The sequence below is a fragment of the Mesoplodon bidens genome (assembly GCF_964165515.1).
Source record: "Mesoplodon bidens genome assembly, chromosome: 18".
Lineage (NCBI taxonomy): Eukaryota > Metazoa > Chordata > Mammalia > Artiodactyla > Ziphiidae > Mesoplodon > Mesoplodon bidens.
The window spans coordinates 58,539,040-58,562,916 of record NC_138175.1 but is presented as its reverse complement, the minus strand read 5'-3'; the positions used below and the strand labels follow the sequence as shown (position 1 = coordinate 58,562,916).

General features: G+C 44.4%; 1 protein-coding gene across 1 annotated transcript; it reads left to right on the top strand.

Moving 5' to 3' along the window:
- Nucleotides 1-1,411: 1,411 nt before the first annotated feature.
- Nucleotides 1,412-20,025, top strand: ZFP28 (ZFP28 zinc finger protein; the record flags this gene model as incomplete). Its single annotated transcript, XM_081216098.1, has 9 exons — nt 1,412-1,457; nt 1,526-2,110; nt 2,564-2,655; nt 9,336-9,462; nt 9,570-9,665; nt 11,523-11,686; nt 12,415-12,526; nt 12,867-12,962; nt 17,199-20,025. 9 exons carry the CDS (start codon nt 1,412-1,414, stop codon nt 18,902-18,904), a joined length of 3,024 nt encoding a protein of 1,007 aa, XP_081072224.1. The 3' UTR covers nt 18,905-20,025.
- Between the last annotated feature and the right edge of the window lie 3,852 nt (nt 20,026-23,877).

The following is a 23,877-nucleotide window of genomic DNA, read 5'->3' as shown; positions in this document are numbered from 1 at the left end:
TATGAACAATTATATGCCAACAAATTGGACAACCTAGAAGAAATGGACAAGTTTTTAGAAACACACAATGCACCAAAACTGAATCAAAAAGAAATAGATAATTTGAACAGACCAATCACTAGAAATAAAATAGAATATGTAATTTAAAAAAAAAAGACTTCCTACAAACAAAAGTCCAGGACCAGAGTCTTCACAGGTGAATTCTACCAAACATACAAAGAAGAACTTATATACTAATCCTTCTCAAGCTCTTCCAAAAGATTGAAGAGGAGGGAACACTCCCAAAGACATTCTATGAAGCCACCATCACTGGGATACCAAAACCAGACAAAGACACCACCAAAAAAAGAAAATTATAGTCCAATATCTTTGATGAAAGTAGATGGGAAAATTCTCAACAAAATATTAGCAAACTGAATCCAACAACACATAAAAAAGACTGTACACCACAACCAAGTTGGATTCATCCCAGGGTCACAAGGATGGTTCAACATACACAAATCAATCAATGTGATACACCACATCAACAAAAGAAAAAAACCACATGATCATCTCAATAGATACAGAAAAGGTATTTGATAAAATTCAACATCCAGTCATGATAAAAACTTATGAAAGTGGGTATAGAGGGAACATATCTCAACATAATAAAAGCTATTTATGACAAACCCACAGGCAAGATAATACTCTGATGAAAAGCTGAAAGCCTTCCTAATAAAATCTGGAATCTAACACAACATTGTAAATCAAGTATACTTCAATAAAATAAATTTTTTAAAAAAGTTCTGAACGACTCTGATAAGACCAGCCCTAAACATGTAAATGAATACAAGCATCAGCTAACTCAGACCTTGAAGAAATGTACCTCTGACTTATTTAATGTTCTTTGTTCTGACAGTATATAACACTGTGCTGAAAACCATGCTTCTCTGCAGAAATTTCTCAGAATAATCTGGGAGGCTGTCTTCTGGACTATAGTCCTCAGTTTGGCTCAAAAAAAACTCTTTTCTATTTTTATTATATATTTATTGATTATTTTCATTGACAAGGGGTTGGTGGCATTTGCGGGGCTGCGCAGCTCTCTCCCAGGAGATGAGAGGCTAATAGCAAAAAGGAGCCAGCCCAGGGGAAAGTTTGGGGGAAGACTGCTCATTCCTGGTGGTCCCTGAAGCCTGGCATTTGGAGGATAGGTGGGGGAGGTCCCTGCATCAGCAGAGGGGACCCACCTGAGGTGAAAGGTGGGCTGCAGACCGGACACAAGGAAGACACACTGTGCTCACACCCCCCCCATCACAATCACATTCTGGACCCTGCCCTTCCCCCACCGCACATCCCCCAGTTCTGTTGGCTGACACCTGGGAGAAACGAACCCCAAGGACCACACCACCTGCCCCGCCCAGAGACATCGTCAATGTCCCCCGAGGCCCCGCCCCTCGCCATAAGCCCCGCCCCGGCTTGCAACTGCTCCCGCGCGCTCCTAGCCGGGAGCGACTCCCATAAGCCCTTGGGGCGCTGTCCTGTTTAGCGGCGCGGCCTGTAGTTCCGGCCAGACTCAGTTCCTGTGTGGACAACCACCTGGGCAGCCGCGGTCCGGAACGGCCAGGAGCCGCTGACTTGGGGCCGAGTCGACGGACGCTGTGTAAGCCCAGACGGGCCCTCTCCTCCCCGCCCGCGCTCCTCTTGGCGCCGCCGGGACGCAGGCCGGGACTCTGTTTCCCAGAGGGCGCCGCGGCTGACGGACACGCCCACTTCCGGCGGCGGCCCGCCACCTGGGTTCCAGCTGGCCAGGCAGGGTGGCTGGCTCGGCGGCCGGCCGGGCAGGGCCCGCTGGGTGCCCGGCGTGCCCGGGCGGGCAGGGTGTGTTTGCGCGACCCCGGGGACGTGTGCACCCACGGTGGTGACATGCGGGGGGCGGCGAGCGCGCGGGCCCGCGGCCTGGGATCCCCGCCGCAACGAGGCGTCCCCCGCACAAAGCCCGGAGCGGGCCGCGGCCGGAGCGCGGGGACCCCGGTTGCTTTCCCTTGCCCTGCCCGGGGAAGGCCGCGCGCAAGGAGTGGTCTCACATCCAGGGGCCAGCGGGGAGCGGCGACCACGGGGCCTGAGAACAGAGGTGAGTGTGACAGGTGGCCCGGCGGGTGGACGGGGACGAATTCATCCCCTCAGGGTGAGGGGAGGGTGGGGTCTGGGACAGGAGGCTTCTCGGGGCCCAAGTGCTGGTGAATGGCGTCCCTGGGCCCCGGGGCTGTTGGATGGGGGCATCCAAAGTCCTGGAAATTCAACCCGAGAGCATCAGTCCGCGGTACAGGATCACTCTAACCGGCCACCTCCCTACTTCAGGGCTCCTAGAGAGACGACACTCCCCCTCCCTACCCGTGACAGCCCCTAGTAGAGTAGCGACCACATCCCAGGTGACCCTTCAAAACTGGTCCCGTCCTACTCATGCTCGAGCATTTGACTCTCCACTTGTTGAATCCGTTTCAGATTTACAGCTGTCGTTTAAGACTCAGCAGGAAGGGAGCGTGGTGTAGATCTGGCCTGTAGCTACTTCTCTCTCTTCCCCCAGCTCTGCCTTCCAGCGACACGGCCTTTGTCCAGGTGAGGAGACACAAGCAGGAGGCGTCAGGGACAGGAATTGAACGGCAAGCCACCTCCCAGGTGAGTTGGCATTTCCTCTCTGAAATGCAAGCTTGCTTTTCAGGACTTAATAATATTTATTTTCTTTTAAAAGTTTTCAATCTAAGAGACCTGTCAGGGGAGCTGGTTCCCATTTCCTCACGTTCTGGTGAGCGATGGGCTACAGGGACAGCCCAGGGCCTCCCTCCCTGCTTCCTCTTCATCCCACTCAGAGTTCCTTCTTCATCGAAGAAACGATTCAGCCCCTCCCTGTGCAGCTTTTCTCAGAGGGACTCTGACGGAGCAGAAAGGTACTCCTTAGCGCAAACAGGACAGCCCCTTGTATTGTACCTGGTGTGTTTGGTATTCTCTTTGTGCCAGCCCCTGGAGAGACAGATGGCTAAGCCCCAGCCCCTGCTCCCAAGGAGCTCACAGCCTGTGGGTGGAAAGTCATGGAAGCATACAAGGTTCTGAGTGTGAGTTTTAGGGCCAGGTACTGTGAGAGTGGGCGGGAGGAACTCTTGGCTCCTAGCTGCCTGTCGGGGAAGAGTAAGGAGGTGATTTCTGAGCCCCATGTTTTGAAGGGAGGGGAGAGGAGAAGTTTGGCAGACAGAAGAGGAAAGGGCAGCCCTGGTGCAACATGGAGGGCTGTCTTTTCCTCACTTGATTGCGTTGCTTCTTAGAATGCTAATAAATTCTTTGTTTCTGTCAGCTGTGTCTCCTAAATATGTGACCGCCAGCTCATAAACGTATGAGCTGGGTTCCAGTTGCCTAGACTGCATAGATTACCAGTGATCTCCATCCACATTACCAAAGGCAGTGCTCAGTTCTTCGTCTTTCTTGATTATCTTTGGCGCTTGACGACCGTTGGCGTTTGAAATAATTCAGGGGTTGGCAGGCTTTCACTGTAAAGGGCCAGGTAGTAAATATTTTAGGCTTTGCAGGCTGTGAGGTCTCTGCTGCAGCTACTTCTCTCTGCCTTCTAGAGCTAAAGCAGCCACAGACAATATGTAAGTGATTGGGTGGGGTTGCGTTCCAATAAAATTTGACTTACAAAAACAGGTAACTGCCACCCCCTGAAAGAGCTCAAACCTGGCCCTCCCACCTTCCTGACTTCTCAGCTTTCACTGCTGGTTCCTCCTCATCCTCCTGACCTACAGCTGTCCCTGTGCCTCTGGGCTCTGTACTTGGCTCTCTCCTCTTGTCTGTCTGCAGCACTTTCCTTGGAGAGGTCAGCCCGTTCTTGTCTGCACAGACCAGCCAAGCACTGGTTTCTCCCAATCCGCCTTTCCAGCCCAAAGCTCTCCTCTGAGCTCCAGGCCTCTGTGTCCAACTGGACTCCTCCACGTGAATGTCGAATAGGTGACATGAACCTAACACGTCCAGACCCAGGTTCCTGGGGTTCCCCCCGACCATCGCCTCTGTCTCCGTGGCAGTTTCATGCTCTGCGTTACTCAGGCCACAAGCTCTGCTGTCATTCTTGTCTCCTCTCTTGCCCTCACCTCCCACGTTTGGTCCATTTGCAAATCCTGTCAGCACTGTTTTCATGTTGTACCCAGAATCTGACAGTTATCACCACTGCCACTCATTATCTTACCGTTGGCCCCTTCTGCTCATGCTCCCCGTGGTCGCTTCCCAGTGCAGCAGCCAGAGGAGTCTGTTCTGTCACTCTCTGCTCAAACGCCCCAGTGGCTTTACCAAATGAAGGCCAGATCCTTAATGTGACGGACAGGGCCCCGAGTGACCCGGGCCCCTGAACTCTGACGTGTGCTACCACACTCCCCCATCACTCACTTTGCTTTCTCAAAAGTTGCCTTCTCGTTTTCCTAGTCACTGTGTCTAAAATTTCAGAGCCTCCCACCCAAATTCCTCACATCCCTCTTCCTTGCTTTACTTTTTAAGACTCTTAGCACTTTTTAACATACTATGTACTTAGTTTATCTGGTTTTCTCTTGTCTGATTCTCTTGTACCACAAAGTACATTTGACACAGGCAGGGCTTTTGGATTCTGTTGCCCCAGCACCTGATACGGAAAATATGTGGTGGATGAATGTGTGAATGTAGTCTTAAAGTTCTCCTGGAGCCAATGTTTCACTATTTAATATAGCATTACAATGATACTTTTTATACTTGAAAATGTGCATTATCTCTGATTACTTTCTATGAGTATATTCCCAGAAGTTTTTCATTCTTTGTGGATTAAAGTTTACCAAATTTACATGAAAGCAAAATACTTTAAAAATTATATGTGGATGGAACAGCAGTAGGGTCTCAAAAGCTAGAATTCTAGATTTTACTTTTTTACTTTAAAAAAAAGTAAACTTTACCCCCCTCAAAAAAAATTATTACAGACTTTTCATTTGTGTATTTTAAAAATTAACTGAATTGAATTGAACCAAAAAAAAACCCTTTGATGCATTTTTTTTGCTTGGAAAATACTTTTTTTAAAAAAAACTAGTTTGTTTGCTTTAATTTTTATTCATTTGTTTGGCTGCACCAGGTCTTAGTTGCGGTGTGTGTGATCTTTAGTTGCGTCACGTAGGATCTAATTCCCCGACCAGGGATCGAACCCGGGCCCCCTGCATTGGGAGCATGGAGTACTAACTGCTGGACCACCAGAGAAGTCCCTCCTGTAAAATACTTTTTACTCGTTTTTTCCTGTAAAAAGTTAACACAAAGTATTTTTCTGTAAGGATAAAGTTGCTTTTTGGTTTTTATTTGTTTTTAAAGTTTATCTCGTCTTTATTATGATTGAGAGTTAAAGCACCAGATCAATTTCATATTATCAGTACAGATTCTGTACCTGTATGTTTCCTCTGTGGTGTAGTATGACCCTGTGAAACCCACTTGAAAGTCTACACATCTGTATGATGGCAACAGGAATAAGACCAGGACCTGTACATTCTCGCTGTGTCCTCACATGGTGGAAGGGGCTGGGGAGGTCTCTGGGGCCTCATCTGTAAGGACACTAATCCCATTCATGAGGGTGGGCCTCCCAGAGGCCCCCACTTCCAAATACCATCGCACAGGGCATTAGGATGTCAACATAGGAAGCTTAGGGGGACACAAACTTTCAGACAAAGAGCTAACAAAAGTCATTGATTCTGTATGTAAGGAGCAATCTGTATAAACTGGGAAAATGTCTTAAAAGGTTATGCACGTACTGTTACTTTGGGGTCCCTCTGGAACATGGGATTGGAGAGATGGGGAAGGGGATGTTTCTTATTAAGAAGAAAAATCAAAACCAAAAAAACCCAGTTGCCAAGTATAAGAAAATATTTGAACTTGTATTCTTCTCTTTAAGGGCCCCCAAATTCCAGTTTTACCAATAACAAAGTAGGAACAAATGCTAGAAAAATAGGCAACATTTTCTGTGGCTCCAACAGACTTATAAAGTTACTGTAAAGATCCTGTGAAGATATTTTAAAAGATACTGTAATTTGTATACAATTTATATACTACATATAATGTATATATTTTGTTTCATTTAGTAAGGAATATCTGAAAGCTATTTGAATATCTGAAAAAAATAAGTGCAAGACTTCCCAGCCAAGGAGCAGGCAGTTAGAATTGTAAGATTGGAACCTGCAAAAACCCATCATTCATTCATTCATTCATTCATGCTGTGCCAGGTCTCAGTTGCCGCACGTGGGATCTTTGTTGCGGCATGCGAACTCTTAGTTGTGGCATGCATGTGGAATTGAACCCGGGCCCCTGCATTGGGAGCACGCAGTCTTACCCACTGGACCACCAGGGAAGTCCCAAAAACCCATCTTTTAGAATTAGGTCAGAAAAGAAACAGAAAAGTAACCTCTGTCTCAGCACCTATGTCTTTGAACGCAATTGAAAATGTTTGCCAAAAAAAAATCTGCATTGAAATGTTTTGTTTGCTTTTAAACCACTTTGTTGAGGCAAGATTGACACATAGAAAGCTGCACATTTTTAATATGTACAACTCGCTGAGTTTGAGGATAAATATATACTCATGAAGCCAGCAACCCCATCAAGGCCATAGACTTATCTATCAGTTCCCGAAGTTTCCTCCCTTCCGTCTTTAGTATTCTTACTTTTTTGGCAGTGCAAGCACTTAGCATAAGACCTACCTTCTTGGCCGACTTTAAGAATGCAGTGCAGGGAATTCCCTGCTGGTCCAGTGGTTAGGACTCCATGCTTTCAGTGCTGAGGGCCCGGGTTCAATCCCTGGTTGGGGAACTAAGATCCCACAAGCCGTGGGGTGTGGCCAAAAAAAAGAATACAGTGCAGTATTTTTAGCTATAGGCACTGTGCTGTACATTAGAACTCCAGAACTTACTCATCCTGCATTACTGAAACTTTGTACTCTTTGATCATTACCTCCCCATTTCCCCCTCCACTGGCCCCTGGAAGCCACCATTCTACTCTCTATTTCTAAGAGTTGGGACTATTTTAGATTCCACATATAGGTGAGATCAATCATGCAGTTTTTGTCCTTCTTTCTGGCTTATGTCACTTAGCATATGCTTCGAAATGTTTGGGTTTTCATATACCTAAAGATTTCCACTGCTGAGTCTTGTGCAATTTTCAAAACTTGAAAGAATTTAAGGAACCGCTGGTGCAAAATACAGATCAGTAACAGATCAGGGTGAACAACCCGGGGAATGAGAGCCAAGCCTGCCTAGCGAGGTAAGCGCTCCTGCCAGCCACTCGGCCGGCCAGCAAATCCGTTCCTCTGCCTTTGAGGCTGGGTGCACTGACTTGAGGACTTGCTGCTGTGAGCTGGCCTGCATTTGAGCAGGTCTTTGCTCAGGGCTGACTAAGTAGTTCCCGGCTGTTTCCCGCAAGTGTTACCAGGTGTTTTCCGTGTTTTATGGGGCCTTGGCGTCTCCCGCTTAGGAGAGCCCTGCATCGGGAATTCACCATCTCCACACAAAGCAAGATACCACTCACAGAACCCTTTACACAGTTCAGTTAAAGATCTTCAAAGTTGGTGCAAGTTAAAGAACGTGTGATAGTATTATATATTATTCAACAGATAACAAATCTCCAAGGGGCTTTCGTTGCTCGTAGAATTTAAATGGAAAGGTTGAGCCGTGGGTCAAAGTCAGCACAGTGAATGTTCATTTGGCGTTTACAAGGCAGCTCACATTCTGAGCGCCATGCTCGTGCCATCCTTTTTAACCCACGTCATGGTCTGTGAGGTTGGTTTTGTTGATGTTTCCCTCTTAAACATGGGCAACTGAGACGTAGAGGGGTTAAGTAACTAGCCGAGGTTTCAGAGCCGGTGAACGGACAGCCTTCGGGGTAGTTGGACTTTTTTGCTTCCTGACTTGAGTCTATGCTTTGAAAATCCCAAGGCTGCCAGATATTTAAATATACCTTCTGTTAGCCTCAGATTCTGGAGGTCAGTTTGAATTGAATAAATGTTTGAAATACATTAGGATGTATCAGCATTGTACACTGAAATCATAAAATTATGCTACATAAAATTCCACCAGCAGTGCGTGAGTAGCAGACCCAGTCATAAACGGGCTTGCAATGCCTCCTTGATACTTACTGCTTCTCTGAGTGGCACCTTGATTCTTTTTTTGTAATTGTGGTGTAGTTGACAACATAGTGATTCACAATTTTTAAAGGTTATACTCCACTTATAACTATTATAAAATGTTGGCTGTATTCCCTGTGGTGTACAATACACCTTGATTCTCAAAGGCATCTTATTAATGAAAAGCTTTATCATATTTTTCATTCTAATTATACACTCATCTTTATTTCAGAAAAAAAGAATTCGGTTAGTTAGTTTGTTTTAAATGAACATTCAACATGTGGTGAGCACTAAAAGCAAATAGAAATCCTTAGAACACAGTTTGGGGTTTAGTCGTGATGTTCACCTCCATGTTTATTTCCCCATTCTTTTTTTTTTCCCCCCGGGAGAAAGAAGGATTTATCATTACTTGCAGGAAGTGCTCAGAACACTGGGGATCTTTCCCAAAGCAATGTCTCCTATTTCCCCATTCTTGTGCTGATCCAGGGCACTTGACTGTCCTCATGGTAAAAAACGCTCTGGTACCTGTTGTGCGTAGAACAATTTAGCCTCCGTTATTTATTGTTTCTAATTGATGTCACATATTTCTCTTGTGTGTACCTCCTATCACTAGCACAAAATTGCCAGTTCTGCAAGGGTAGAGGCTCTCTATTTTTCCCTTTTCTCTGAAGTTTACGATGTAATGAGGCCCGCTGTCCAGTAATTAACTAGATTTCCACATCACTGGGTATTTTCCCTTACCTGTATAATCTCCTACCTAAAATGAAGAGGAGGTAACCCTTAGGCCCCTATATTAACTTGCAAGGACCGCCATAAGGAGAACACCACAGGCTGGGCAGCTAAAACAGCAAACCGTATACCATTCTGGAGGACAGAAGTTTAAGATCAAGGGGTGAGCGGAGTTGGTTTCCCCTGAGGCCTCTCTCGTTGACTTGCAGGCAGTCGCCCTCTCGCTCTGTTGTCACATGGTCCTCCCTCTGCGTTCACCCATCCCTGATTTCTTCCTCCTCTTACAAGAATACCAGTCAGATGAGATCAGGGCCCAACTGTGTGACTTCATTTAACTTTTAGTCACCTCTTTGAAGGCCCCGTCTCCAAATACAGTCACCTTCTGGGTATGGGGCGTTGGGACTTCAACATGTGCATTTGGGGGGCAGGGCCTGAGCACTGGTCCAGCAAAAATGTGGTTTTGCCGTTTCAGAGCTTGGTGACATTTGGGGATGTGGCTGTAGAGTTCTCCCCAGAAGAGTGGGAGTGGCTGGACTCTGCTCAGAGGAGTCTGTACAGGAGTGTGATGCTGGAAAACTACAGGAGCCTGGTCTCGCTGGGTAAAGGCCCCTCCCTCCCTCATCACCACACCCTGCACCATCCTCTTCCTTCAAGCCAAGGACAGACCCACAGCATGACCACGTCCCGTTTCTTCTTACATATTTAGGACTTTGTGTTTCTAAGCCCAAAATGATCTCCTCATTGGAACAGAGGAAGGAGCCCTGGGCGGCGAAGAGAACGTTGACAAGAGGCGGATGTCCAGGTGAGCGTGGGAGACCCAGGTGGGGTGAGGCCGTGACGGTCGCAGCTCTGAGCCCTCAGGCACCTGGGATCCTCAGCAGACTTGAGCCTCTAGCCTGGAGGGAAAATCAAGGCCTGGGCTTTGCAAATTCTCCTTCTCCCCATCTCTTCTCTCCACCTCTGCTCCCCCCCCCCACTAAGTGTAACTTTTGTTTGTTTGTTTGTTTTTGTGGCCACGCCACGCAGCCTCTGGGATCTTAGTTCCACAACCAGGGATTGAACCCGCACCCCCCTGCAGTGGAAGGCAGGGTCCTAACCCTTGGACCACCAGGGAAGTCGTGTTACAACTCTGGTAACTCTTGTCTTCTCCTCTGGATCTCATGTTTTCCCAGCACCCATCTTACCCTTTTGCCTTTCACACTAACACAATCGTCACTTTCTTTAAAAATCTTCGGCTGATTCTGATGTAGGTTTTACTATCTTATTTCTCTTTGATGAAATGACTTTCATTTACAGACTTCTTTTAACTGATTGTTACTGCGCGTCAGCTTTGAGTGAGCCCACCAGGTGCTGGCTGGGAAGATGAGCGTAAGCCGTTAGAAAACTAACCATCCCTTAGGGGCGACAAGACATTTCTGTACACATAAGTGCAGTAGAAAGTGCTGTCCTACATATGATTAGTGTAAATAGGTACCTAAGAGGAAGAAAAAAGTTATTCCCGGTTTCAAGCCAGGGAAACGAGGCACAAGAGTAGAGCCTTGAGCAGAAAGGTGAGAACGAGAAGAAAGAGATTGGTAGTTCAGGAGAGGATTTGTGTTGGGCCGTGATCCGTCTGGGGCCCAGGCGGACTTCCCCCGTGCAAACAGGCTGCACACAGGTGGGCGACTGGCTCTCAAAAGGAAGGGACACTGATTCTGATTTGATGGAATGTTCTTGCAGTTGTTGTGATGCAGATATCATCATACTTATACCACTTGGGAGTACAGAGATTTCAACCACAACACTATTTCTGGAATAGCAAGTTAACCAAGTAAGACAAGGAATCAGAATTACAGATTTCTCTTGGAGGTTCCTGTAATAGGAAATGACTACCGTTTCTAGAGAATTGAGAATCTTTTAAGACCTCTTTGTTCAAACCGTACTTTGGCGGCAAAGTTTGTATCAACAGGACAGTTTACAAACTCTGACGACTCACATGGGTCATCGTATGGCCCAGGAGAACTGGAGTGGCGTTTTGGGGGAAAGTTTTCCATTTATCATGGTACTAAATCGCATTCTCTGAGCTAGTTTTCTGAGGCAGGACTGTTTTTTTCCCTTCTGTTGACCCTTCCTCTCTTGCTGAGACTGTAGTTGATTTTGAAGACTTGTACTTTTAAGGCCAGGATCTGAACATTGGTTAGTTAGCATTGTAATAAAAAAAAAAAAGAGATGTTATTTTTTTAAAAAAGAAGAAATTTTTGCTAAATAAAATGGAGAAAGAGTCAAAGTGAGACTTCCGTAATAGCGCTGAGATAAGGATCATCTAGCGTTTCCTTCAATAGGCTGTACCCCCTCTTTGTCTGTTTTGGCCACATTTCATCTTAGATTTAAATCTCTGTGAACTCTCTCACCTCCTGCACTTCGATCTCTTTCCCCAGTCTCCTGCTAAAACCGTACCATGCACTACTTGGTCAACATCTAGGTGTGAAAACTCACATTGTGTCCTTTAGGATTAAAGCTACACAGATTTGGGAATGGAAGGCCAGTTGGTCATACAAAACAGCTTTCAAAACAGTATACTTTTTTTGAGGATTTCTTCCCATCTGATTACATTTTGGAAGATTTCTTCATACTAGTATGTCATCGAAGAGATATTTACCTTCTTAAAAATATCTTTTAGACTCACGGGCTCTGCCAAAGACTAAGGAGTTATCTTCAAAGAAGAGCTTCTGTGAAGAAACGTCCTCCCAGGCGGTGCTCATGGAGAGGCCCACGACCTACAGTCTGGAGTGCTCCGTTCTAGGGGAAGACTGGGGTTACAGTGCTGTGTTGGAGAGGCATCTGGTGAGTCAGGGTGTACATGGAGGGGGAGGCACGCTTACGGATAAGTTGCATGAGGTAGACTCGGCGAGATTCCTAGTAAGGCACTTAGAGAGGCAACGCTGATGACTCCCAGGAGCTTCCTTGTGTCCTTCACAAAGAAACCCTTCCTTAGGACAGTGATCTTGTCTGCAGTAAGTGTGGGAGAAGTTTCCGTTGGAATCCAGGGCTGCTTACCGACAGAGCGTCCCCCCAGAAGAGAGAGTACCTGCAGTCTTGATACACACAAGGGGGGACACTGGGTCACAGCAAGTCGTAAACAAGTCTGTTTAAATCAGAAATGTTCGACTTGTAATGGATGTGAGAAAACTTTGAATAGGCTCTCAACCCTTCCTTTTCATCAGGGATTTCATATGAGAGAAAAACCCTCTGCAGACTTAACTGAACAACGTGTGTTGACTGTCAGGAAGCCTCCAGTGAACTTCAGGAAATCCATACCCTCTGTACTGTCATTCTCCTCCAGAAATTACAGATTCTCCATGGCACAAACAGTTTCCCCTATTTTACTTTTCTTTCCGCCTAAACATATACGACATAACTAGCTCAGTCATCATGTGACCAGTATCACTCAGAACCTAGTGAAAATTCTTGGTACAGAGTGCCTCTCACAGCATGTGGATGCAGCCCACCCCACAGAGCCATCATGGGTTCACGAGCACAGTTTGATGAGAAACGTGTTTGTACCATTTCAGGGCTTGGTGACCATCACGAACATGGCCGTAGATGTCTCCCAGCGGCCAGACCCAACTCGGAAGAGTTTCTGTAAGAATGTCATGTGGGAGGACCACAATCTGAGGGCAGTAGGTAAGGATGTTCCTCTCCCAAATCTGAATCTTCAGGAGCCCCCATTTTCGTTCCTCAGTTTTGAATTGTATGTGTGTTTGGGGGTGGGGTGGGGTGACAGGGTTGTCTTCCAAAGCACTGGGTTGAATTTTTACTCGCAGTTCTTAAGAGTGTGATGTTTGTAGAGTTGAAAGTATCTTTGTCATACTTGAAGCATCAACTTCAATATCCTTAAAATACTCTTCACTTTTCTTCCTGGTCCTTCCTGTAATAAAGCGCTCTTCCTTCAAAGCCAAGGAATTGGTTGTCCATTTAAGAATGCCAAGGTATGACCGAAACCCCTGTCTTTTCCCATGTGCAGGACGTTGTGTGTCTGAGCTAGACTTGGTCTCTTTGCTGGACCTTGGGAAGGAACCCTGGGTGGTGAAAGGAGAGCTGGCAAGAGACCCGTCCCCAGGTGAGCGCGGGAGGCCTGGGGTGGAAACGCCACTGCAAGCCAGAGTGTAGTTCTCACCAGAGAGGCCAGGTGCTCCTTAACGTACAGAGAAAGCCCACCACGTCCTCGGGTCTGGAAAGAAGATTGAGATCCGAGCTTTGAAAATTACACTGTTCTCTCCTCCCCCTCCCCCTCCCCCTCCCCTCCCCTCCCCCTCCCCTCCCCTCCCTCCCCTCCCCTCCCCCTCCCCTCCCCTCCCCTCCCCTCCCCTCCCCTCCCCTCCCCCTCCCCCTCCTCCTCCTCCCCTCCCCTCCCCCTCCCCCCTCCCCCCCTCCTCCTCCTCCTCCTTCCTCCCCTCCTCCTTGCCCCCCACCCCACCTTCTCTTGGTTGATAACTCCTCCCTGTAGCTCTGCTCCTGTCCTTGGCCACTCAGACATGGATCAGCCACTTGGTTCCTTAAATGATCTCTTCCAGACCCCAAGGGTTTCTGGAGCTATCTTCCAAAGGTCTGATGTTCGTGGTCAGATGGCCACTCACTTCGTGATGCATCCATTCCTGTAAGAACCACAAATTGAAGGAGGGAGCCACTCGGCTTGACATTGGCAGGCGATTGGAGAACGAGGGAACTTACACTTCTGTCCTCAGCCATCAAATATTTACTCCCATGGAGGGGATGACATGTGCATGGATGACTTGCATAAACCAGAGCTTGTGAAGTTCCCAACATGGCCTTACAGAGGCAAAGGAGAGGGTTCCCCCCAGAGAATCCTTGTCTGGGTCGGAGAGGGTGGGCAGATGGATTGCAAGAAGACGTGGGCGGAGGGCCATTTCTTCGATACACAAGGAAGGAAAAGAAACTTCTTTTGAAAATAATGGTTTTCAGAAAGTGTAATCCTGTCACCTGTCTGGGAAAGGAATAGAAGATCATAACCCGTAATCACAATAGGTTAACAAGACAACTTTATGCCCTTCAAGCCCTGATGAACACATATGTTGTTTTACGTGGTAGAAATAGAGTTTGCATTCCGTCCTGCGTACCGATGTTTTCACGTGAGTTCCATGTTCCGTGTGCCACTGCTCAATTAGGTTGCGTCACGTTTCTTGGTGTTAAAAATATACTTATAATAGGCACCTTTATGTTAGTGAAGGCTGTACATTTGGGGGATGCCTGTATCCCTGGAAGTGAAAATCTGCTGGGCTCTGAGAGTTTTCTGTTCTAGTGACTCTAGCAATGACCAGATGACTAGATGTATGGGTTTAATTGCATCTTCGTAGCATTGGGTAGTTTGGTGAAAATGTTTAGCTTCTTATTTGGTGAAAGATTATAGCCTAAGGTTATTTTTTTATTATGAAAATGAGTTGAATACTTTCCCCAAATTTTGTTATTGTCTTTATCCTTTTGTAAAATGTCCCTCATTTATATCCATTTCTCTATTTGTGTCTTAAGTTTTTTTTGTTTTTGATTTTTTTTTAATATTTGGCTGTGTCCAGTCTTAGTTGTGGCATGCAGGATCTTTCATTGCAGCGTGCGGGCTTCTCTCTAGTTGTGGCGTGTGGGTTTTCTCTCTCTAGCTGTGGCGCATGGGCTCCAGAGCATGTGGGCTCTGCAGTTTGCAGCACATGGGCTTTCTAGTTGAGGTGCACGGGCCCAGTAGTTTATGACCACGCAGCATGTGGAATTTAGTTCCCTGACCAGGGTTCAAACCCACAAGCCCTGCATTGGAAGGCAGATTCTTTACTACTGGACCACCAAGGAAGTCCCTATTTTTTTGTTTTTTGGGTTTTTTTTTTCTTTTTTGGCTGTGCTGCACAGCATGTGGCATCTTAGTTCCCCAACCAGGGATCAAACCCGTGCCCCCTGCAGTGGAAGTGCAGAGTCTTAACCACTGCACCGCCAGTCCAGTCCCAGTGGTTTTTTTTTAATGTAAACATTATTTTTTTAATGTATTGTCTCAAACTATCTTTCACATATGGTAATAAGTATTTTTCTTTTCACTAGAATTTTTTAAATTGTACATAAAATTAAAAAAAAATTTATATAGTCCAATATATTACTACTTTTATGATTTCTCCTTCTGTTTGTATCCTTAGAAAGTAGACAGAAACTTCGTCTAAGAGGCTGTCTAGTATTACAATATATGGAAATACCATAATTTACTTAACTAATTTACTGTTGAGGATATTTGAACCTTTAGGTTTTTTCTGGTTTTCACCTGTAATAAACTGTGGTCCAGTTTGTTCATATCTCTTTGCATGATCAAAGTATACATGTCTTTTAAGTTTCATGAACATAATAACAGGCTATAATACCATTGGTAAACAATATATGAGAATGCCTGTTTCCATACATCTTCACTAATAGTATTTCGGGGTTTTTTTTTTATATTTTCCAAGCTGTGGGGTGAAAATTGAGTTTTTGTTTAATTTTTATTTTGCAGACTACTTGTGAGGTTGTGAATACATGTGTTTAAATCCATTCAGGGTTTTTATACTCTGTTAGTGATGTCTTCATGCCCATTGCCCACATTTCTGCTGGGTCATATTTCCTTGCCTGTATATAGCATGAATGTAAATCCTGTTTTATAAATGTGATATTTTTTCCCCCAATTTCCTGTGGCTTGAAAGGTTGCATGTGGTGTTTCTTGCTATCCAGTATTTTAGATTGTGTGGTAGCTTCATTTATAGAAGCTTTAGCTTTGATTTTTGTTTCATTCATGGTTTTTTGTTTAATAGATACATTACTCCCATTTGTACTGTACTACAAATTAGTTTGGTCTTGTTTCTGTTGCTTATTTAATTCTTCCTTGTTTCTCTCCATGAATACATTATTAAGTCTTCCTATCCATGAACACAGGATGTCCTTCCATTTATCTAGCTCTTAATTTTATTAAGCAATGTTTGTAGTTTTCAGTGTACAGTCTTGTACCCTTTAAGGTAACTTTATTCCTCAATAACTTATTCCTTCACTGCTATTTTTCATGGAATTATTTTCATAATTTCCTTTTCAGATTGTTCATTCCTAGCGTATGGAAATACAGCTGATTTTTGTGTGTTGATCTTGTATACTGCAGTTTTGATTACTTGATGTATTAGCTCTAATACCTTTCTTGTGGATTGTTTAGGGTTTTCTATATATGGGATGATATCATCAGCAAGTACAGTTTTTTTTTTTCCTTTCTAATTTGGATGCCTTTTATTTCTATTTCTAATTGCTCTGGCTGGAACTTCCCAGGTATCTTTGTCTTGTTATTGACCTAAGAAGGAAAGCTTTCAGTGTTTAGATGCCATTAAAAAAAAAATACTTCATTTTCCTTTTTTAAAGATCATCTTTTCCCAAACATCTGACTCTCTGCATCATCTCTCTCCCCAACACCACTTTGATCTCTGTACATTTATTGTGATATGGCTCTACTTGCACAAGTTTTTGGTACATGCTAAGTGATTTAGCAAAGGGATTTCAGACATAATCATTCCTCCCTGCAAGCTTGTAGTCTGAGGTAAGCCATATACCCGATCAGTGGTGTGTATGATGTAATTAAATATAATATCAGCACTCACTATTTTTATAAAAAGAGTCTCTCCAGAATGAGAAATTCCATTACTAAATGGCCAGAGAAGAAGTGAGGATTTTTTCAGGCTTGCAGAAGCAAGCAGTTCAGGGTAAACGTGATTTCTATGTGACCACTGAACTTTAGCCATCAGTTGGCGCCATAGGTTCTGTTGAAATCAGTCGAATAAGATACGGTTAACAGAAACACCATTTCTGGTCGTAGGGGAGTTATTGGGCTTTCAGGCCTCTTAATGAACGTCATAGAACACACTGTCCTTTTGTGTTTGGTGTGCTTCTTGGAACAACTTTGGTGACGTGATGACTGCCCTGGCATCGAAGCTGCATAGCCAGGGGTGAGGGAGGGTGAAGAGAACGACCGTCATAGACTGTGTTTTCAGGTGATGTGCTTACAGGACCGTGTTCCGACTCCTGACGCTTCTGATGTGTGACTGATGCCACAGACATTTAACGTTTTCTCTGTTCACCTCTCTTGGGTTCCCGTAGGAATCCAGTCTGGGGTCATCTCACATACATTGTACACTGCATGTTCACATGTTTTAGAGGTGCACAATTTATGTGGTTTAATTAGGGTTTAATTCACCAATTAGTGAGTTGCTTCACAGGTTTCCTTTTAGTAGATTCCTTTTCTCCCAGCCTATGATAAAAGAAATGTTTGTTTCTTGTTTATTTTCTTGATATCTTTCAGGCCAGCAGTCTGTACGTGAGACCCAGGAGTTATTTCTGAAGCAGGATCCATTTGCTGAAGTGGTAACGGACAGAACTTCAAACCCTAACCTGGAGAGTTCCACTCTCAGAGGAAGCTGGGACGCCGAGGGTCTGTGTGAAAGGAAGCTGGCAGGTCAGAAGACACAATTCAGGCAGGAGGCGGTCACTCACAGCAAAACCCTCTCTAAGGAAAGAGAGTGTCCGTATAACAAATCTGGAAGATGGTTCCACTTGGACATTTCAGAAGAGAGAGTTCACCGCTGTGACTCAGTTAAGAAAACGTTCCCCGCAAGTTCAGTGGTAATAAAACATGCAGGAATCTATGCAGGAAAAAAACTTTTCAAATGTAGTGAATGTAAGAAAACCTTTACCCAGAGCTCATCCCTCACCGTGCATCAGAGAATTCATACTGGAGAGAAGCCCTATAAATGTAAGGAATGTGGAAAGGCCTTCAGTGACGGCTCATCCTTTGCCCGACATCAGAGATGTCACACCGGCAAGAAGCCCTACGAATGTATGGAATGTGGGAAAGCCTTCATACAGAACACATCCCTTATCCGTCACTGGAGGTATTATCACACCGGGGAGAAACCCTTTGACTGCATCGACTGTGGGAAAGCCTTCAGTGATCACATTGGACTCAATCAGCACAGGAGAATTCATACTGGAGAGAAGCCCTACAAATGTGATGTGTGTGACAAAGCCTTTAGGTATGGCTCATCCCTGACTGTCCATCAGAGAATTCACACAGGAGAGAAACCGTACGAATGTGAGGTGTGTAGAAAAGCCTTTAGCCATCATGCCTCACTCACTCAGCACCAAAGGGTGCATTCTGGAGAGAAGCCTTTTACATGTAAAGAATGTGGGAAAGCCTTTAGGCAGAATATACACCTTGCTAGCCATCTGAGGATTCATACTGGCGAGAAGCCCTTCGAATGTGGGGAATGTGGTAAGTCCTTTAGCATCAGTTCCCAGCTGGCCACCCATCAGAGAATTCATACCGGAGAGAAGCCCTACGCTTGTAAGGTCTGCAGCAAAGCTTTCACCCAGAAGGCTCACCTGGCGCAGCATCAGAAAACTCACACAGGAGAGAAACCCTACGAGTGTAAGGAGTGCGGGAAGGCCTTCAGCCAGACCACACACCTTATTCAACACCAGCGAATTCACACGGGAGAGAAACCCTATAAGTGCATGGAATGTGGGAAGGCCTTTGGCGACAACTCCTCCTGCACTCAGCACCAGAGGCTTCACACTGGCCAAAGGCCCTACGAATGTATTGAATGTGGGAAGGCCTTCAAGACAAAGTCGTCCCTCATCTGTCATCGCAGAAGTCACACTGGGGAGAAACCTTACGAATGTAGCGTGTGTGGTAAAGCCTTCAGCCATCGGCAGTCCCTTAGCGTCCATCAGAGGATTCACTCTGGAAAGAAACCGTATGAATGCAAGGAATGCAGGAAAACCTTCATCCAAATCGGACACCTCAATCAGCACAAAAGAGTGCACACGGGAGAGAGACCCCACAACCATAAGAGAAGCAGAAAAGTCTTCAGGCAGAGCACACACTTTGCACATCAGAGAATCCACACTGGAGAGCCACCTGCACGCCCCTCTTTACCTGCTACATCAGATCCTGTGGATCTGTTACCCACGTTTCTCTGGAATCCACCCTCACTCCCATCACTATAGTCCCGAGACATTGTGACTCAGACCACTCCAGCAGCTTAAAACCTGTTCTCTCTCTCCTTTCTGTCTATTCTGTTCTTGTCCTGTACAAGTTTGTTCTTCACGTTTTTGCAGTTAGAACATGAAGATTTTTGTTTTAAGTGAAAATAGAATTCATTTACTCCTCATGTAAATACCTATGTTGAGATCCTTCATATTGATTAATGCATAAGATGTGTGTAGCACAATGGCTGGTCCATACTAAGCGTTCAGTAATGTTAGCTCTTTTAAAAACATTGTTTTCAGACATTGAAAAGTTACCATAGGCAACTCTGACTGAAAATGATGCATAGAATGAAGCTAAGAGAAGCCAGACATTAGATCAGGAACAGGCGTTTCAAGACAGTCGGTGAGGCTTTGCCTGTTCTGGTTTAAAACTTGATTCCATAATGTTGAGTTAGTATTATAGCTTTTCATTTATCTGCATAAAGTGTAAGGTGCTGTGACCTTGTTGGTGAGAAAATTACATCTCACAACAGTCTTAGAAAGTGTGTAGAGAACATGGGTGAGGAGGCCACCTGGAAGAAAAGAACTGAAACAGAGGAGAAGACAAGGCTCACCTGCGTACAGTTAAACCTTCTGACATGTATTAGAAAATTTGGCAAGATTTGATCATTTAAAGTCACCTGGGTAGGGTTTCCCTGGTGGCGCAGTGGTTGAGAGTCCACCTGCTGATGCAGGGGACATGGGTTCGTGCCCCAGTCCGGGAAGATCCCACATGCCACAGAGTGGCTGGGCCCGTGAGCCATGGCCGCTGAGCCTGTGCGTCCGGAGCCTGTGCTCCACAACGGGAGAGGCCACAACAGTGAGAGGCCCGCATACAGAAAAAAAAAAAAAGAAAAAAGTCACCTGGGCTTATGCGTGAATTCCATTAAAGTTTCAAAGAACCACTAACCTTGAGGCAGACTAATCTTGACTATGACTCATGGCCAGAGCCTCACTGACTGTTTTGTATGGCCCATGATCTGATTTTTTAAAATTATTTTAATGGAGGAACAAGGGAAAAGAATAATAGCTTAAGACAACATGAAAATTATATGAAATTTAAATTTCAGTGTCTGTAAATAAAGTCTTATTGGCTCACAGCCATGCTCATTGGTTTACATACTGCCTAGGGCTGCTTTCACTCTACAATAGCAGACCTGAGTAGCTGCAACAGAGACAGTATTGCCTGCAAAACTTCAAATATTTACTCTCTGTCCTTGTGCAGAGAAAGCGTGCCGACTCCTGCTCCAGTGCAGAGAAAAATACACAAAAGGTTCTAATTATTTCTATGAGGATAATACAACTCTCCCATCAAAAGCAAGAAAAACTATAAAGGAACTTATGAATAGAGGTGAGAATGTTATTAAACTGTTGAACAATAGGAAATGTCAAAAAGAAATACTATATTTTTCTAGATGAAGTAATACCGTTAACATGTTTGTAAATTGTCACTCCCAACGGAGTCCCAGTAGGATATGTTTGCTCTGGCAGTTGAAAACCACACAAGGAAAGACGATTTGTCAAACATAGCAGGACATTTAAAAAATGTTTTGCTGGGACTTCCCTGGCGGTCCAGTGGTTAGGACTCTGCTTCCACCGCAGGGGGTGCAGGTTCGATTCCTGGTGGGGGAGCTAACATCCCGCATGCCACGTGGTGCGGCCAGAAAAAAAAAAAAAAAGAATCATTGAAACAATGTTTTGGTATATAATAAGATTAGTGTTTCATTATTGGGGAAATGATGTTGTAACAATTGATTATCCACTCTCCAAAAAGAGGAGCATACCTAGACCTTACAGAGAAATATAATACAGTTGTATTTATCGGCTCTAATTATGAAATAATATGTTAGAGGCGAACACAGAAAGGAGGAAGGCTTTACTGAGTAGGACATGGAGCCCTGGAAGACATGAAGAGAGTAAGCTGGCCTATACAAAGATTTAAATAAAGTTCGATATGGTGAAAGGTGTCAAAAAAGATGTAAGAGGGCTTCCCTGGTGGCGCAGTGGTTGAGAGTCCGCCTGCCGATGCAGGGGACACGGGTTCGTGCCCCGGTCTGGGAAGATCCCACATGCCGCAGAGCGGCTGGGCCCGTGAGCCATGGCTGCTGAGCCTGCGCGTCCGGAGCCTGTGCTCTGCAAGGGGAGAGGCCACAACAGTGAGAGGCCCGCCTACCGCAAAAAAAAAAAAAAAAAAAAAAAAAAGATGTAAGAGACAACTGGCAGAAAATACAATGCAAATGAAAAAATATGTCATTTAAGAACAGTGCTATGACACAAAGCAGTCAGGGAACTAGGCAGTGCTTACCAACAGGCGTGTCACAGTGGAAAAACTCGAATACAGAAAATTTGTTAGGTTCTTAACCTCGTTGCTCAGAAAATTACAGATTTAAAACGAATCTTCTTGACTCGCAGATGGATTAAAATCTAAACTGCAGTTAATTTCCCATACTAGTTATTGTGGGAAAACAGGAGGCTGTTCATCATTACCAGTGTAGATTTGTCTCCTCCTGTTTGGGGTGGCAATATGGCATGACCTATCCACACTATAAATATGCATTCCTTTTGAAACAGTAATTCTAGATCTAGGAGTTTCATCCCAGTGGAATAAATATATAGATACTGATTGCAAACTCTTTTTAATTACAACAAATAGGATTTCAGTATCCTGCCAAGCAGATTGATTAAATTGTGATTATTCAATACAGTATTGTCCAGTTAGAAAAAGAGATTAAGCTCTACATGTGCTCCTATGGAGTATTGTCTGTCCACAATATATTAAATGCAATATGTGATTTGCAGAACTTTATGTGTAAAATCTTGTAGTCATAGAATCAAAATTAATATTGAATATATGTGCATGTATATGTGTGTGTGTGTCTATATATATATATTTTTTCAGTATATATGTTGAAATCTGTTTTTGTCTTTAACACATGCTTTTCCTAACTCTTTGTTGGCACTTTGCCTTCATTCTGTATTGTTCTGTTGGACTGCCAGTCACACATGGCTCTAATTAAGCCAGTCAGGTTTTTAATTCTTTGTATTTTGACCAGAGACACGGGGCAAATATTAGGCTTTATGTATGGGCCATAAGGGATGTTTTCTTTTAGTCAGTATTCCTTTTGATTGGTTGGGCCACTTGTTGTAACAGCTATTATAAAGATATGGAACATCACTCCTGGACTGCAAATAGGTGGAATTGAGTCATCCTTTGGCAGCAGCCTAAAGATTTCTGCATCTCTACCTGTCTGATCCATTAAAATGATTCCTGCATCCTCACATCCTAGTTTTGTTCGGTTCTTTAAATCTTCAAGGTATCTGGTATCCTTTCAATATTTAACTTCTAAGCTGGAGTCATCTTTTATTCTCATATAGAAATTGGTACTAGAGGATGATTCTCAGACTACAGAGAAGCAGAATATTAAGGGCTGATTGAAAGAGATAGGTTAAAAGAGAAGCTTGTAATCCTGTGTTGTGTTAGGAAAGGATAGTCATGATGTAGCAGGATCATAAGCCCACTGCACACAAGGGGCTGGATAGCTCTTACCAAAAACTAAAGGTGGTGAGCAATGCTAGCTCCAGAAGTAAGTGTGGTGCTTGTTTACGATGAAATTAGATAATTAAAAGTGAAAGGCCACTTGAAATTCTGACCTTAAGAAAGGCATTGAAGTCAGATCTTTCTATGACTGTGTTGGGAGTCTTCTTAACTGCTTCTAACCACGGGGCTGGCAAATCCTGAAAGCCAAGTGCAACAGAAGATCCAAGTGTTTGCTGAGCTATGATACGTACTGAATTCCCAACCTCGCCACTTCTCTTCAATGAAAGTGAAGTGTTGGGAAAGACTTGAATCCATGTAACTGGAATGGGGCTATCACGAAAGATTCAAGCATCTTAGAAAACTTCTGACTCTCATACCTTAAGAAACCTGCCTACTCATTCTCTTTGCCATACATCCATGACAAAACTCTTGAGTCTGCTTTTCTAGTCTTGAAATGCAGACGGGGAGGAGACTTATGTCATCCAGAAATACTTAATATCCTTTATCAAAAATCTAGGACACATTTTTGGAAACGTCACTTTGAGGGTTAAAATTTACATTGCATAATATATAAGGACTTGAAAGAATTCAAGAGTTTATAGTGCTGGGTTGGATCATTTATGTCCCTACCCCTGACTTATCTTTTGAAAGTTCCCCTGTCAGGGTCTAGTAGCTTTTCTATGTCCTTTTGACATGAAGTACCAGCATATTAAAAATCTCCTGTCTCCTTTAGGTACTGCGATTTCTCATGACAGTGATTACATTTGGAAAGTGCACTGAACTAGGGCATGTGCAGTAGCTGGAGTATAAGACGCAACAGTTAATCATGAGAATAAAACGAAATGGTCACAATAAACACAGAAATCCTAAGAATGTTATGATATCTGACATTTTTACCTTATTGATCCCCAAGGTTTGTTTTAGTTAGAAGCACTCCATGGCATGGCATCCAAGTCCCACATCGACTTGAGTCAACAGAAAGGAGACTGAGTCTCCTTGAAAGATTGTAATCAGTCTCTATGAACATTTCCGCTGGAATTCCTGAACGACGTATTTGTGCAGAGTGAGGGCTCATGGGGGAATTCTTATGTAGTGTAGCTTGTAGCAGGTACAATGACCACAAACCCATATGGTTATTTTCCAAGGTCCTGGGTATGTAGCATTTGTTAATGATACCTATGATCTGATTAGACAACTGCCCAAAGTTTGTGCTTCCCTTTCTGTTGCTTGAAAATCGATTCCGGAATGTGACTGCCGAGGCACATCCTGCATTACTCAGCCACTATGGCTTCCAGTTCTGGCTGTGGTTTGAATAGGAAACGTGTGTCACTTAGGGCTTGGTTATTAAGAAGAGGATGTACCACCCAGCTGGAAGAAGAATCTCAATTGTATGGAATGGCAAAACGGCAAGATG